We start from the raw sequence: 16,664 nt of genomic DNA, 5'->3' as shown, positions 1-16,664 counted from the left end.
GGATCTATGCATTCGACATGGTAAAATGAGGAGAGTAAATCAGATCGGGGGAGAGGGTTCACAAGGAAAGGACAATGTTTACACAAGGTCACAACATTATTTGTCATACGGCCTCATGGTGCTAGTTCCTATTTCCTCCTTTGATTGTGTTCTTGTGGATTGTGCTGTTAATTTCTTTTTAAGGGTGGGGATGGACAATGGAAGCATCTAGTATGTGAAGCAGAAGGGAAAATGGATTGTAAACAAAAGCAAAAATGACCAACCTGATTGCATTTGCTATTTCCCCACACCTAGACCTCACCCATGGGAATACCACAGAGGCAGGGGTGCTGGAGGGAGCAGATCCTAATGCAGGACCAGAGCCATAACTTGTAAAATGCTGCATAAAAGATATCTAAAGGTTGTCATGACACTTTATCTGTCAGTTACCAATCTCATCTATCTGCCATCGCTCACGCATAACCTTAACTTTGCACACATAACTGGGACCACCCCCATGCTTATAGCTAAGTACCCGCATGTTTGCGCCCAGCTAGAGATATTTATAAAAGGCCCATCCTTTGGTAGCCTAGGTACTTCTAGCCAGATTTTTAAAAGGTATTTAGGCTCATAGCGGGATTTGCAAGCAGGCCTAGATGCTTTTGAAAATCCCACAAGGTGCCTTTCTAACATTCTTTCAGAAATCCAGCTCCTTGAGGCTTTACACACTAAGGCCATCATCTGCAAATGTTTTTTTAGCTTCTTTGGGGGATGTCCCATTGAAACAGGCTGGGCTTGAGGATCAGAAGGCATTTAGCAGCCAGGAATCCAGCTGAATGGGAGCTGTGTGGGAGGTCGGTGCCTCTGTGAAGCAGGCCCCAGGCCCCTCCAAAAATCAAGACACTGAAGATCAGGAGCCACTTTTGAACTCCTTGGCCCAAAGGCCCATAACCCTTTGGATTCCAGGGTCGCCAGGGGCAGGAGGGGGCACGAGAAAGCCCACTTATCCACTGACACTTTAAAAACCCTTGCACCCCAATCTGGGTCTATGGCAGTTATGCAATATGTAGGTATCTTTTCATCCTTGCAAAGGATATCCGTAACCCCCCATAACCCAAGCCTGACCCCAGATGTCCAGTACCTTCCCTCTCAACCTGTGTATATTTCATTTCAAACATTTACTTTAATACAATTTTTAATTCTGTAATATTTAACTTTTTTCTATGAAAGGGGCCCCTGAAATTGCTTTGTCCCAGGCCCCCTGAATCCTCTGGGCGGCCCTGTTGGATTCCCCCGCTGCTGTTCTCTGCCCGGTTTTAGGGGCTGTTCGTTGGGCCCTGGCCCCCAACTGCACCTGTTGGAGATCAAGCCACTGACCCCAGTGGGGCCTAAGACACGCACGTGCCTTTGCCAGCTCCGGTGCTGGGCTCCCGGCTAGTCAATCCGCGGGCCCCCGGGCACAGCTGCGCCTCCTCCCCGCTAACCCAGCCCAATGGGCTGAACGAACACCCAGGGGTGGGAGGGGAGCCGGGCGGGGCGTGTCCCGCTCCCCGCAGCGCAGCGCAGCGCAGCGCTGGGCGCACCTGGGGGCGGCTCCCCGCGCTCCGGCCCGGGGCTGTTCTCTAATCAGGCTCCAGCGGAGGAGGGGCCGAGCCCGGCCGCCAGGCGAGCCGCGCTGCCCCCCAGCAGCCATGGCGGAGGCGTAGCGAGCCGGGCGGCCGGCGGCGGAGGAGGAGCGGGGCGCGGAAAGTTGCCATGCCCGCCGGGCGCACGGGCTGGGGGCCGGGCACAGCCAGCGGCAGCGGCCGGCGGAGATAAGGGGGCGGCGGCAGGATGGCTTCCAAGGAGCGGCTCTACGAGCTGTGGATGCTCTACTTCGCCAAGGTGGGTGTGGGTCGGGGGGCGCCTGCAAACACCCCCTCCCGCTGCCTGGGGAGGGGCGCCTGCACACCCCCCTCCCCGCCCGTTTGTCCCGGGGGGGCACCTGTCACACCTGTCCAGGGCGCACCTGTTAACTGCCCCCTCTCCGGGGCGCGGGCCGCACCCCTTGGCCCCCCCCCCCCAGCTTGCCCGGAGGGGCTCGGAGCAGCAGCAGGTGCATGGGCGCCGCATCCCCCCTGCCCTGAGCTCGCCTCCCGGCCGCGGGGAGAATCCGCCCCCTGCCCTGGAGGAGGAAGCTCACCCACCCCACCCCCGCTCGGCAATAGTTTGGTGTCGGTGCTTTGCTAACAACGGGGCGCCGCCACCCCCCGACTGGCGCAGGCTGCCCGGGGCACCATGGCAGCCCTTCGCTCGCTCCCTAGGCTCTTGTTTGTTTGATTATTGTGCCGCGGCTGCCGCTGGACTACTGGCCCCTGTGCCGCAGGCCCTAGCAACTGTTCCCTTGTGTGTGCGCAGGAGAGCCCAGCTCGGGTAACACAATAGCGCACGGAAGTTTAGCCATGGTCAGGTCAAGCGCCTAGGAAATCAGCACGTGTGAGGTCCTGGGCAGGTGGAGCAGGAAGGAGGAGAACCTGGGGTTTAAAATCAGATCGGTTAAAAAGGAATCCAGGGGTAAGGTGCCTTAGTTAGATATCAGGGGGTAGCTGTGTTAGTCTGTATGCACAAAAAAAACGAGGAGGCCGGTGTCACCTTAAAGACTAACACCTTTATTTGGGTATAAGCTTTCGTGGGTAAAAGCCTCACTTCTTCTCTGCCAGCAGACTCCTTGCTGGCTTTGTGCCTCAGATATAAACTGTCATGGTTAACGCCGTTTGATGCTACACCTGCCTCTGACTCACCTTGCCAATTGGTGTGGTTTTACCAGCACGCTTTGCTGTTGCTGTGTGTGAAAGACGCTAAGCAAACATGAGGGAAACTGGGTGGACACACGGTGCAGCCGGATGCACAGGAAAACGGGGGAGGGAAATGTCCTAATCTCCCTTCAGTTACAGTCATGGTGCTTTTGACAAGAGTAAAACTTTTTCGAAGCAGGAGGCTCGCGTCTTGGGGATGATAAATGCAAAGTTTGAGCGTGTAGGTTGCAAGTAACCTGCTAAATTAAAAGGGCAATTTCTTTAAAAGATCTTATATTCGCTATTTACGTTTGTTTGCTTTTTGCACTTCACCCAGGCTAGATGATGAAATGTGGCTACCCAGTTTCACTGCTTTTTGCTGGCACTTCCCTTTGACTTTGCGTCTGCCAGGCACCATGCGTCCTGGTTGTGCTTTGATAAGGTTTGAGTAGCTAGTGCTCTACAGGAATACTTATTTGCTAAGCTGGTTCCTTTTCAGAATTTTTTTAAAAAGATGAAACGTTTTTCTTGGTCTCTTGTTTTGTAAACATTCTTTTTCACAGTGCCGTCCAGATTTGAGCTGCTGATGTCCTTCTAAATGACATTTGGAGTAGGGGACACTTAAACTGTCTCTCTAAAATTAATTTTGGTCTCTGCCTGTAGAACACTGTTTTGCAAAGAGGAGACAGTCGTATGTTCATGTCGACAAAATGCATGTGGGTTATATTCTTGTTTAACGTCTGAGTCTTCCCAGAACTCTCTTGTGTTGGGCACTGGCTGGCACTGATGATTACATCTGATGTGTGCCTCATTTTGTTCCGCTAGTGCAGCTCCAACAAGCAAACCCGTACAGCAGAGCTTTGTTTTAGGGCTGTAAATATGGCATCAGCTGGGGGAATTCCTCTTTTGTTCTGAAAAGGAAGTTTTCTCTGGTTTTAGCATACTGATAAAGTCAGTTCAATGTCATGGGGGAACACGGGATAACAAACTGTCACTCTGTCATCCAAAGAAACCATTTGTAATGCAAAATCATATGGCCTTTGCCTTCCTCTGCTGCCTCTTGCTTTTCTAAAGGCACAAGCTTGCATGGAATGAAAAGATTGAGCCCGATGGGGAGATGAGAGCAGCAACAATGAAACATTCCCAGTTCTGAAATCGATTTTTCTAAAGGTCGAATTTAATCCAGAGTCCATTGACTGTGAAGAGGTAATTGTAGTGCACTAGCTTGATTCTTGGGGGAAAGTTCCCACCCTCTAAACCTGAGAACATGATGAACCAGAGCTGAGATTGGTGGTTCACCTGCACCCACCTGAACAGTTCCAGGATAACAGCAAGATTGAAGCCTTCATTCTGCATCTGCCTTTCTCCTTGTGTGGATTGTTCTGTCTCTTCCTGCTGTGTTGCATCTTGCACTTGAACTGGAGTGTGATGGTAAATTGACCGCTGGTAAGTCTGCAGGCTTGGCCTCATCCCTGAGCACCAAAAGAGGGTGGTGTGTGCATGCAGCAGAATGTCAGAGGGAGGGATGTTACAGTTGACTTCAGTTTTTCTTAAAAAACAACCAACCTCCCCACCCCAAACCAACAACCTTTAAGAAATTAAAATGAGTAGAGATTCCCCGTGACGAGAGTTGCTTCCAAGCAAAAAATCACACTTAACATCCTGGAAGGATGCACAGACACAGGGTGGGGGAAGGGGTAGAACACACCACTGACAAATGGCAAGTTCGGAGATTTCTTTGGGTGGGTTTAGTTAGGGGAAAGGGGGAGAAATCAGCTAAATGGGAAGGGGAAGGGATGCTATCTCAAGAGACCAGGTAGTTATGAATCACAGAATTGAGTCTGTGCGTGCACGTGCTGTTCAGAGTTATCTGGGTACGTGATGGAGGAAGAGAGGAGGGAGGTGAACAGAGAGAGAAGTGGATAAGTAAAGGCCTGGATGTCTGGGGACAGAGGGATGTATGGTACCTATGCCTTACTGGGGGAGATGTATTGGCTATGTTGGATCTTGCTGAACCTCTGCGGAGGATTAGTATTCATTTAGATAGTTGCAATGGCATCTTCTCCATGATAAACACCGATATCCTGTGGGGGTAGGATCTCTGCTTAACTGGGATATGTCACCATTACCCTGCAATGTGTTAATAGGCGTTAACAGCTCTTCCTGCAGGCGTCTGAGACCTCATGCTGGATTTCTGTTTGCAGGGAGGTGTCACTAATGTGCAAATACAGCTCTTCAAGGGCCTGGAGGAGGCTATGCCGTTCGTTATGTTAATACTGATTTCTCTACACACAGCCTTCATATTTTACAGCATGACCTGCTATTTATGTGTACGAATACTTACAACTGAAGTCTCTAGGAATGTCTGTATACCTGCGTCTGATGCATTTGCCTGTTCCTACAATGTTTGCTATGTGAAAACACCAACTGCTGTTAGGAGTCCTCTGATCATGAAGATTTACTCCAGCCCCGGTGTCCTGTGACAAATCCCCCTACAAAATCTGTAGGGGCTGCTGTTTTTGGCTAGGACTCTGGTCTGAATCCAGTGCTGGGAATCTAGGCCAGCCAGTGCAACAGCAGGCCCTGTCTTCCGGCAACTGCATTTGAAAGGCAAAGACAAGAATCATGCCGAGATATCGTTATCTCTCTTTAACATCCTAATGGAATGCATGGCTTGCTAACTTTGATCATCCCATTTGGGCTGAATATCAAATACTGCACAGGAGTCCATTTCTCTTACATTGTCCTTCATTGTGTCATAAAAATTAAAATCCAGGGGGCTGGTTAGGCAGCTAGGGAGACAAAATCAACATGGTGATGGAGATCAGCGAAGATGCCATGTGTGTCTACTAACCCACCAGTAAATTGCATCTTTTCCTGTTAAAGAAGAATTAACGTTGCTGATGGCGTCTCAGCTTGTAAAAATGTCTTTGTTCATGAGCTGTGTGAGTTCTTTAACAGATCATACTAAAGCCTTATTGAGCAGATGATGGATCTTCAGTATTCTTATTAATCATCTTCCCTCTGAGCTTTCTCTGTTAAGTACATTAAGTACTGGGGAGCGAAAAATGATCACTTATGTTGTATCATGCCATTAATTAAACACATTCCTGCAGCGTAGTGAAATGGGACTAGAAGTAAGTGGCCTTTGGGGAGGATGTGAGCTGCTTCCAGTCCGCTGACCACCTGACCAAACCCCAACTTCTGATGTTCTGTAGTGACATGACTGATATCACAGTAGTGCCTGGAGGCATTGAGATCAGCGTCTCCCTGGTGTGAGGCACTGCACAGAAAGACAGTGCATCTCCATCTAAACAGAGAACATAAGAACGGCCATATTGGGTCAGCCCAAAGGTCCATCTAGCCCAGTATCCTGTCTTCCGACAGTGGCCAATGCCAGGTGCCCCAGAGGGAATGAACAGAGCAGGTAATCATCAAACGATCCATCCCCTGTTACCCACTCCCAGCAGAAAGGAAGGGGGAGGGATAGCTCAGTGGTTTGAGCATTGGCCTGTTAAACCCAGGGTTGAGTTCAATCTTTGAGGGGGCCACCTAGGGATCTGGGGCAAAATCAGTATTTGGTCCTGCTAGTGAAGGCAGGGAACTGGACTTGATGACCTTTCGGGGTCCCTTCCAGTTCTATGAGATAGGTATATCTCCAATTATTTCTTTATTAGCCTCATCTTTCCGATGAGAAACTGAGGCATGGGGAGAGGGGCACAGAGTCCATGGTACAGCCAGGAATAGAGTCCAGATCTTAAGTCCCAGTCCAGTGTCTTAACCACAGGTCTGCCTTTCCTCTAGGTGAGGAGACGGCTCTGGCTTTGTATAACAGCTTGCCCTGTGAGAGCCTTGGAACTGGGCTAAATCCTGCCCGTTTTGAAGAACCGTGGAGAACTTGAGCTAAGCTCCCTTTTCCATTTAGAACTATGTGTGTGGCCATCTCCATGCACCAGCTGGCCTGGAGGCTCGTGGTGAGAGGAGGACATCCAGAGTGTCTTTGTGGGGCTACTAGACTCTCGCGATGGACTACACGGCGTTGACTAGTGCCCTAGAATGCCTTTGTGGCTCCCGGCTAGTCTGAGCTTTGGGAGTTGCTGAAAACCTCAAGGTGCATGGGGCTGTGCCGTCTCCTTTTGCAAGAGGAAACCATTCTGGAGCTGCAGGTCTTTCTGCGGCTTATGGCAGAACTCCACTCTTCCTTGTCATGGCCCGTTGCAGCCACTGGTGGCTCTTATTAAATGACTGCATGCGTGTACCTTCTGTTAACGTGGGCCAATCAAGTGTCCGATCAGCCAGGTCCATCTGCTCTGAGTTTGTTTTGAACTTGGTAACCAGATCTTGCCTCTTTAAAGGAGTTTCCCTGCTGCTGTTGACACTGCAGGGCTGGGCTCGCTTTGTTCGTTTTCCCCACCCACCCAGGGAACTATGCAGCTTTGACAATAATACAGTGGACAAGCAGGCACAGACAAGCCTTGGCATGCACAGTGTCTGGGGATGTCAGGCAGCTGGAGCGGGCTCAGGGGATGACAGCATCCTCAGCCGAGCCCTCTCCTCTGAATATCTTCAGAGCGTGTTTCTATTTTATCACGGCTCCCATTTCCCAGACACCCTCCTCTTCATCTAGGCCTGGTTTGCGCAAGCATTTTCCTTCTGGTTTCCCATCTGTGCACTAGTGCAGCTCCCTGGCAGTAGCATGTGTAAAGGCGAACATGCACAAGGTGCTAGTGGTGTCTGGCAGTCTAACCGCGTCTCCTCGGCCAGGTCCTGGCAGTCTTAGACCTACACTACTTGGTTAGGTTGACAAAAGCTGCCCTGCATCAGCTTAGCTTTGGAAGTGTTTTTGTTAACTTTGGCTCCCACCAGCAAAGTGCCTCTCGGCACCGATTTAGCAACACTGCCTCCCTGAGTGGCAGAAAGTCCCGCTCAATGTAGTCGGGTTGGCGCAGTGTCAGTGTAGACTCCACGTTGCTTGCGTCGACTGTTCCTGGCTTTCTGGAGCTGTCCCGCAATGCCCCGCGCTGACCGAACGAGGAGATGCACCTTGCCGGCACAAGGAGCCAAGCGTGCACGCACACAAGCGATTTAATAACTGTGGTGGCTGTGTGTCAATGTCATTATGTAGCATCGACATGGCCTGAGTGTGGCACTGGTTAAAGTGCAAGAGGCTTGTCTATTGGTAGTGGTAATAATCATGTTTATCAGAGCGGTGCTGAAGAACCAACCCAGCTCGGGGCTCCAGACACAGGATGGGGGAAGGGGTAGAACACACCACTGACAAATGACAAGTTCTCAGATTTCTTTGGGTGGGTTTAGTTAGGGGAAAGGGGGAGAAATCAGGTAAGTGGGAAGGGGGTGAGGAAGACAGGGCAGAGGAGAAGGGGCTAAGAGGCAAGCCCTGGATTGAAGCTAAGGTGGTACAAACAGGTAATCGGCACAAGGCAAAGTCAGTCCAGTCAAAGGCATTGAAAGTTCCCTAAAGGTCCCTTCTCCAGCTTCTTCTGCAGCTGTCCCTTTGGCTAGGCCTTTGTGCCATTTTTCCCTTAAGTCTGCATGGTGTGGGTATCCGGGGTGTGTGTGTGTGTGTGTTGGTCTCCCCAACACAGTCCTGGGTCTGAAAGGTGTGACCCTGGCTAGGCCCCTTCTTACCCTTTCTCCTAGTGCCTGTGTCAGCTTCTGTAGCTGCTCCGACTGGCTGGAGTTGCTGGCTTGTTCGTCTTCTGTTAGTGGAGGTGCAGCTGGGTGATGTCAGTTCGAAGCCAGTGAAGACCAGCCTTAGTGGCCTCAGGACGTAGAGCTGGTCCATCCTGGGAACGGACATTGGCATAGCTGCGTCTCTCGGGGGTGTGAGAAATATACTCACACCCCTCCCCCCGTGACATAGCTGTACTGACCAATGGAAGAATTCTTCCAAGCTACCCCCTTTCAGGGCGGTGGATTAACTTCAGTGATGGGAGAAGCCCTCCCGTGGCTGTAGTGAGTGTCTACACGGGTGTGCCGCAGCGGCACAACTGTAGCGTGTTGTGCATAATCATACTTGTAAGCTCTGGCCAGCATGCTGCAGGTGTTCCCAGCATTGCTGTCTTTGCTGGGCTAAGGAAACCGGAGAGCTTCCTGGGTTGGGTGCAGGTGTCTTGTGCTTGCTCTTTGGAAGGGATCCTTGCTTCAAAGAACCTTTACTTGGTAACCTTTCCCTTGCCCTGAGCATACAGAAACGTACGGCTGCAGCTGTAGCAGCAGACCCACTGGCAAACCGTCAAGATGAATTGCAGCTCAAAAGCACAGTTTGTATACTTCAGTGCTTCCTTAGGCCTTTCTCCACCATCAGCAATCCCATTTCATGTACGGAAAATAGCCTCCGAGCCTTGCTTTCCTCTCTTAGTTGAAGGCTTTAGGTCCAGGTCTCTGGAGGACCTGTCTAGTGGTGTCGACAGGTGGGAGTTGAGATACAGCTCTTCTTGCTCTGGGGGACTGGAGAGGAGATGCAGGTTCTTATGCTGTCTCCTGGGATCTCCTCACCGCCCCCGGGGCTGGAGCTCAGGTTTCTGTTACCTGAGGCCTCCTCGTGTCCCTCCAGGGGAAGAAGGACGCAAGCACCTGGGACGAAGTACATGTGTCATACAGATATGCCAAGGCTCCTTCAAACAAGACTGGATCTCACGTCCGGTGTTGCGACAGAGCAGCAGAGGACTGGATTGCAGAGGCTCCAGTTTGTACGGACAGCGCTGAATGCGCTGTGCCCGGCACTGACTGCGCTCTGCTAGTGCAGTGGGTTCTCTGCAAGGCTTCCAGAGATGATGGTAGCAAGTAGTGTACAAAGGACTGTGAATTACATTTCGTCCCATTTATGGGTCCCCTCGTGCTGTCAGGCTAGTGTAAAGGGGTCTTGGTGTAAGTCCTGGTCTAAATGGTTCTTTTTGCACAAGTGTAACTCTTGGATTAAGGTGTGACTCTTTTTTACTGATACAACCTTAGTGTGCAGGCATTATACAGGTATAAAGGTATCTTCTACCACTATAGCGTATTCCCCTTCCCATCTGGGAATAAACTGTACTTGTAGAATGGAGAGAGATGCCACTCGGTAAAACAGTCCAGCTGTGTAGCATAGACGAGACTTAGATGAGAATCCAGCCTTTAGTTTAGTGGCTTGTCAGCTGATGATCACAGCAAATGAGTTTCGTCTTGTGCTGTAAGCGTGGTTAGACAAATACTGTACATGTCCAGCAAGGTGAGTGTGTTTTAGTAAGTGCCTTTCTTGTAACTGGTTTATATGTGCAGCTGCCCTGTAACTGTGCAGACTGCATCGGCTTTTGTAAGCCATCACCGCTGTCTGTCATCTGTTGATGAAATGCCATTTAGTGTTGCCTGACTTGCTTTGTTTTGATCACTCTGTAAGTCTATTTAAACAGATTCATTTTCATTGGTACCGCTTGCGTTATTTTCCAGACTTATTTCATGTCTCATAATCGCAGCTCCATCAGCCAGCATCTTGCCCGAAATGCTGTGTATTTTAAGTCAGTGATGAACACCTCATTTGAATAATGAACTAATCAAAGTTCATTTAGTCTTGGGTTACTCCCCAGTAGACAATTTTCTGCATACCAGGAAAAAAAATTCTCACAACTGGCATTAATTGGCCACTTGTCAATCTTGAGAGACCGTTCTCTAGGCCCATTTAGCACTCAAGTTCCCCCCTAGGTCAGGATGGAAGTACAGTAGAACCCCGTTTAACAAGCCTCCATTATCTGGCTCTCTGTATTTACTGAATCACCAGCCGCCTGGGGCTGACAGCGGCTGGGGGCTCCAGCTGTCGGCCCCCAGGCGGCTGAGGGCTCCAGATTTTCGATTATCTGATCTGACTGCAGTCCATTTAGGTCTGAGATTTGGGGTCCTAATGTGCAGAGGTTCGGAAGCTTGCAGATTAGCAGCCTGTAATGAACTTAGGCTGCAGATCTGTCTAGGCATATATCGTACTCCTCATCATGTGGTGGTCTTCATCATTATTGAATGTGCATGTCTCTGATCCTTCCAAGAAAGACTTGTCAAGTACCGAACCAAAGAGTTTAAAACTTTTTTCTCAGTTGTAGTTCTTTAACTTTACAATGTAAGGGAATTGCACCATAATAGCTACAGGCAGGCTCTGAGTGAACAGATTTAGCATGAAAATGTAGCATAAAAATCCACTGAGGATTTTGCACGCTTTGCACGTCTCAATTATGCCCCCTCTGAATAGTGACCGCTACTACTTGATATTTGGATCAATAACAGAACTGCTTCCCCATCGTTTTGTGCACTAGGAATACAGCAGGATCCCTGTTTTAGGAACTAATTGGAGACTGAGGTGCTAAGAACATGAAATTGAACATCTCAAAATTGCAGTGGGTATGATGCATAAGTTAATTTATTGCCTAGTGACAGAGTACATAGCAAATAGTTACACATGTGTAGTGTCTGGTTAGTCTTCACTGCCAAACTGCTCAGTCTATTCAAACTAGTACAGCTGCCTGAAAGTTGGCTGAAGGATGGAAGTCCCATTGAGTGGCAGAAAAATGGTTCATATGATGGGTCATTCATTAGATTGATGTTCATAAAATCGGGGTTCTGCTGTCCAGGTTACTGTGTCGTTGGCAAAGCAAGCGACTTATGAAAACAAAGATTTGACTAGGAGAGAATTGTGGGAATTAGCAGAGATTTTGGGTGCGTGTGTGGCTGGGGAGTGGAACAGGGCTGGCTGTTGCCAAGCAAGTGGCTGCAGCGTGTAGCCACATCTGAAGAGTTAAAGGTGACCCTTAATCAGGAAATGGAACAACATTTTGTGCTTTTTCTCTACCTGAGGGTTTTCGTTACTACTGGTGAGGACGTGCTGCGCATGTAAATGGCATCATTGTGTAATGAAGCCCATAGTTGACTTTATGGATGTTTGTTTCTCTTACCTGGTTATTTTTATTTCTGTTGCAGTAGAGATCCAAACTGGGGCATCCTGTTAGCTGCAGTATTTACATGTTGTACACTCTTCAGGTCTGTTCCTTAGACCTTGTCTGACCACGCAAGTCACTGCTCTAACAATACCACCATACTGTGTGTAAGACAATAGGGAAGGCCTGGCCAATGTCTGGACAGCACCTAGCGCAATGGGGTTCTGGTCCATGACGAGGGCTGCTAGGAGCTCCTATGATATGAATAACACAGCTGCGGACAAAAGAATGGGAGCCTGCCATACGAGCCTGAGACTGGGAAATGAGGCACAGAGATGAAGTGACTTGGCCTGTGTCCATGTAGGTGAGCCGGGCAAAGCTTGGAATAGAACCCGAACTCAGCGCCTTAGCAATAAACTCCTCCTCCTTCCACCATTCACACTTGCAGCCCATTTGTTTTTCAGAAAAGAGAGGATTGTTGGTAGTGCCTGGGAGCCTGGTGACTCCTACCGTCTAATGACGTGAGCTGGCTGGGGATCCTTCGTGGCTTGTTGAGTTTTTTGGTATGCGGAAACCACCGTGACTTTTCTGCCTGGCTGCTGCCATGGCTGAAGTGTCGCCCATCTGCCCATGGTGGTGCACATACAGAGGTGTAACCTGTGTGCACGTGCTCGAAGCTGTCTGTGCTGTGAACAGTACGGTTGTCCCCTTTTCCTGAGCTACAGGGTGGCAGCTCTCTCTAGCTTCCTGCGCCAGAGACGCACTCCGCCTGCTTCTTTAGATGAGAGCCCCGTGGATGCTGACCGCCCTTGGTGCTGCTTCTCTGAGGGCAGAGCAGGGCTGGTGCAAGGAAGTTTCGAGCCCTAGGTGAAACTTCCACCTTGCACCCCCCCGCCCGCCCTGAGACACCCCCCTGCGGCAACTCCCCCCCCCCGGGGGAGCCATGCAGCACCTCCCCACCCCAGCTCACCTCTGCTCCGCGTCCTCCTCGAGCACGCCGCTTACTGTAATTCTCCTCCCCTTCCAGGCTTGCAGTGCCAAACAGCTGATTGGCGCTCCAAGCCTGGGAGGCGGGAGAAGTGGAGCAGCGACTGCGTGCTCAGGGAGGAACCACTGTTAAAAAAACAAAAACAACAAAAATTGAGGACACTGCTTTTTGGCGTCCTGAAATCTTAGCCCCCTAGGCAACCGTCTAGTTCTCCTTAATGGTAGAACTGGCCCTGTGGCAGAGCATTATCAGTCCATTGAGCGGGCTCCTCTCCAGTTCTCTAACATCCACCTTGCTCTAGTCAGAGTGAGGGTAATTAACCACTGCAGCAACTTGCTGAGCGCTGTGGTGGATTCCCTGTTACTTAAGCCTTTCAATCCAGGCTGGCTTCCTTTCTTAAAAACCTGCTCTAACTTGACCTTGAGAGATGGGCCTGCTGCCGGAAAGGCTGGGTGAAATCCTCTGGCCTGGGTTAGACAGCAGGTCAGACTAGATGATCGTAATGGTCCCTGCTGGTCTTAACCTTGCATTTCAACATTCCTGGCTGTTATCTAGCCACACGTTTGTATTACAGTACTTCCACCTAATGGGTTAGCTGAGATTGGGTTCCCCTTTGTTCTGGCCACTGTACGGACATATTGAGACAATCCCTGCTCCAAAGGAACTTAGTCTGACTAGACAAGGTAGGCAAAGGGAGGATTGTAATTCCCATTTTATAGATGAGAAGCCTGAGGACTGGTCTACGCTGCGGGGGGGGGGGGGGGCAGTTTGAACTAAGATACGCAACTTCAGCTATGCTATTTGCGTAGCTGAAGTTGAAGTATCTTAGTTCGACTTACCTGGCTGTCCTCATGGCGGCGAGTCGACCGCTGCGGCTCCCCCGTCGACTGCACTTACTCCTGCGCTAACGGTCATCAGTTAGCAGATCGATTTATCGCGTCTAGATCCCCAATACATCCAACACTACTTGCCAATCCGGCAGGTAGCGTAGACCTACCCTGAGACTCAGAGGTCAAGGACTTAATCCTGCAGAGGGCTGAGCACACTGAGCCTGATCCAGCACTGGACTTCAGCCCATGCATGACTCTTGAGTGTTCGACTAGTCAATGGGACCCCACACATGCTTTGCAGGGTCAGAGCCAGAGCATGTTGCAGCATCGAGCCCTATGTGACCTGGCTCAAAGCCACCCAGGAAGTTTGTAGTAGAGCTGGGACTCAAACCCAGATCTCCTGAGTCCCAGTCCAGTGCCCAAACTCCATGGTGGCCCTTCCCCTCAAGTCCATGCTACCTAGAGCTTACGTAGGCATCGGGCATCGGCTCTCTGAAGTTCCACTCCTCCAGGAAGGTCACTCATGCTGAAAACCAGGAAGCTAGTTTTAGGGGCAAGGCTGAATCCCTGAGTTGTCTGCTGCTGACTCTCTTGCCCTCTGGGTTTTTGATGATGCTCAAGTACTCCCTGCTTCCTGTCCCTCGGTCTTTCCTGCCACCGCTCTGATAACGATACTGGGAAACTGGTCTCCTCCTCCAGAAGTTCCTGTCTGTCCCTAGTAACTTTCTAGGAACGGGCCTTGTGACAGAACACTAGGGATACAGCCAGGAGAGTACACTCAATTAGAAGAATGCTAGGGGAGCACATTTCCTAGTGCCTGGGGTCCTGGCAATTCTGGTGGATGAGACTAAAAGCCAAGTGCCCATAACCACGCCAGGCCATTAATTCTCCCCCGACTTGCTTTAGCCTCTCTTCCCCCCACCCCACCCCTCCGCCAGTGTGGCTGTGTGGAATATGCCTGCTGGTAAAACACCTGTCCAGATCACAATCGCTATCCTGACTTCGCATCTCTGACTGTGGAGTTGATTCACCTTTTAATGCCCCGGAGTCCACTGCATGTGCTCATCCCATGAGCTGGCTGCCCCCCTCTCTTACATTGGTGCTGCATCTGTCATCCCCCTGGTCCTCCTCTTTCCGCTGGCTTTAAAAGCTCATCTGCACGCTCCTTCTTGATGTGTGAGGGCCCATCGCTGATTCACTTCTGCTGCCGCTGGCGTTTATACCACAAATAGCGGCGATGCAGAGGACTTGCTCTGCGCTCCCAGTGAAACGGATGCAATGCAGGCCTGGCTTATAAGTGGTTTTTAGTAGCTGTCCTGCTCCAAGACACTCTAGCACCGTCTGGGACATGGGAAGAATAACAGATCCAAGTCGGCTTGGCTGGACCGTACGGTGTTACGGGAACAGGACATCAAGCGCTGTGTAAAAGGCCTGTAGGGAACAACTAACCAGCGTGGTGGTGGTAGTACAGCATTCGGTTCTTGTAGCCTGTACAGGCTGAGGAGGGGAGCGATTTGTCCAAGCAGTGTGGCAGTGATGGGGTATTAAGAAGAGCTCGGCTTTATAAAAAGGTCCAAGCGGTGGTGTCTGCCAGACTGACAGTCAAGCTCCCAAGGGAGCGGGTGGAAGACGCTTGAGAAATGTGGAACCAGACCAGGCACTAGAGAAAAGGAGAAAATTCTCCTCCTAGTCTTTATGAGATGGCCTAGTGGGACCTGATGTGGTGCCCTTCGTCCCAGCCCTCCTCCCCTTTTCATGTGATGGGCTCCTCAGCCCGGGCAGCAGCTCTGCACCATGCACACCAGCCTGCTCTGTATCACCAGATAGGGACACACAACATCAGACTGGAGCAGCTGCTGCTCTCCTGCTTGGTTTCTAACCTGGGCCCCTGCATTCGCTCCTTAGGTGCCAGGTCGGGCTGGTACCTCTGCATCCCGTCTCGGTGCTAAGGGCTGGAGCAGGCTAGGTGTGGGGACGCTAGCGGGGCAGGAGAAGAACAAAGGTGATGGTAAGCTCTCTGGGACAAGCTGTCGTGTCCTTACGTTTGTACGGTGCCTATTGCAAGGAGGCGTTGGCTGGCGCCTCTGGTCCCCTCCACGATGCTAATGGGAAGAGAAGTGTCTGTCCTGGGAACATTTTGGTTCCTACCCCACTAAATAGGTCCAGATCCCAGCCTCCCGCTGGTGGGGGCAGTCAGAAGGGGTATACGCCAGTGCTCTCGTTCCAGGCCCTGATCAGTTCCATCCAGCAATGGGCAGTGCTCAGACACTCGCCAACTCGTTACAATGTTGACACCTCATCAGACATTGCAGGTCAGACCCCACAGGTGGATTGTCTTCAAATTGCTGGCTTCAGTCAGCAAGGAGGAAACCTTGGTTTAAATCATGCAGTTAATCTGGTTTTGCATTTGTACTTTATTTTCCTAAAGCGATGTTGATTCTCATTGAGTGGTGACGTGAATTTGGAATTAAATATAGCTTTTACACTAAATTTGGTACTATGACTTGCTAAACAGGAGGATACGCTGGAGAGCTATACACATTTAAGCAGTTATGTAGCTTAATTTGTTTGTCCATGTTCTTAATTTTTACGTTTATGACATTTAGAAAATGGCAAATGACTTTTCCTATTTACTAGATTTTTACTTGTCAAGTTGCGTTTGGATGGCAACTAGAATTCAAGTAGACAGAGTTTTAATGTTTTAAAATGATCTTAAATGTGCTGGATACAGAAGAATAGAGTTTATCCAAACATTTTCTATTTAAAACTGATTATGAAAGGAAATATCTGTAGCTAGTGAATTGAACAGATTGTGGTCATATGTCCAATAAGGTTTTAGCGCTAATAGAGCTCATCTTTACACCTTGTTGTGATTCCTAGACTGGAAGAGCAAAACAAGCTTTCCTGCTTTAATTTCAGTTGGTTTTTAGTTCTTTCAGAGTTCGATCATTTAACTGAACTAGATGACTAAACGGAAATGAAAATATTCCATCTGTACCCGCAGAAGAGGCTACTGCTGTCAAAAGTTGATTTAGTCATTCAGCAAATTCTGGGTCCATCTGTTTAGCTAGTGACTTCCTCCAGTTGAGTGGCTGGACTTTTTCATGTCCTGGAATATTTTAGATGGGCCTTAATATTGCTTTCCACCTATTACCGAAGTGGCTAGCCAAAGTTTTGG

The 16,664-nt window shown here is 50.0% G+C and overlaps 1 protein-coding gene across 4 annotated transcripts in view; it reads left to right on the top strand.

Annotated features, from left to right (window-relative positions):
* The first annotated feature begins 1,747 nt into the window (after nucleotides 1–1,747).
* Nucleotides 1,748–16,664, top strand: part of NBEAL2 (neurobeachin like 2) — a 198,360-nt gene continuing 183,443 nt past the window's right edge. For all 4 annotated transcript variants that reach the window (XM_050942379.1, XM_050942375.1, XM_050942372.1 and 1 more), the window contains exon 1: nucleotides 1,748–1,863. In XM_050942379.1, coding sequence (XP_050798336.1) covers nucleotides 1,813–1,863 — 51 coding nt within the window. In that variant the 5' untranslated portion in view covers nucleotides 1,748–1,812. The remainder of the gene's footprint in view (nucleotides 1,864–16,664) is intronic.

Source organism: Gopherus flavomarginatus, chromosome 2 (assembly GCF_025201925.1).
Source record: "Gopherus flavomarginatus isolate rGopFla2 chromosome 2, rGopFla2.mat.asm, whole genome shotgun sequence".
Lineage (NCBI taxonomy): Eukaryota > Metazoa > Chordata > Testudines > Testudinidae > Gopherus > Gopherus flavomarginatus.
This window is presented reverse-complemented; position numbering and strand designations above follow the sequence as displayed.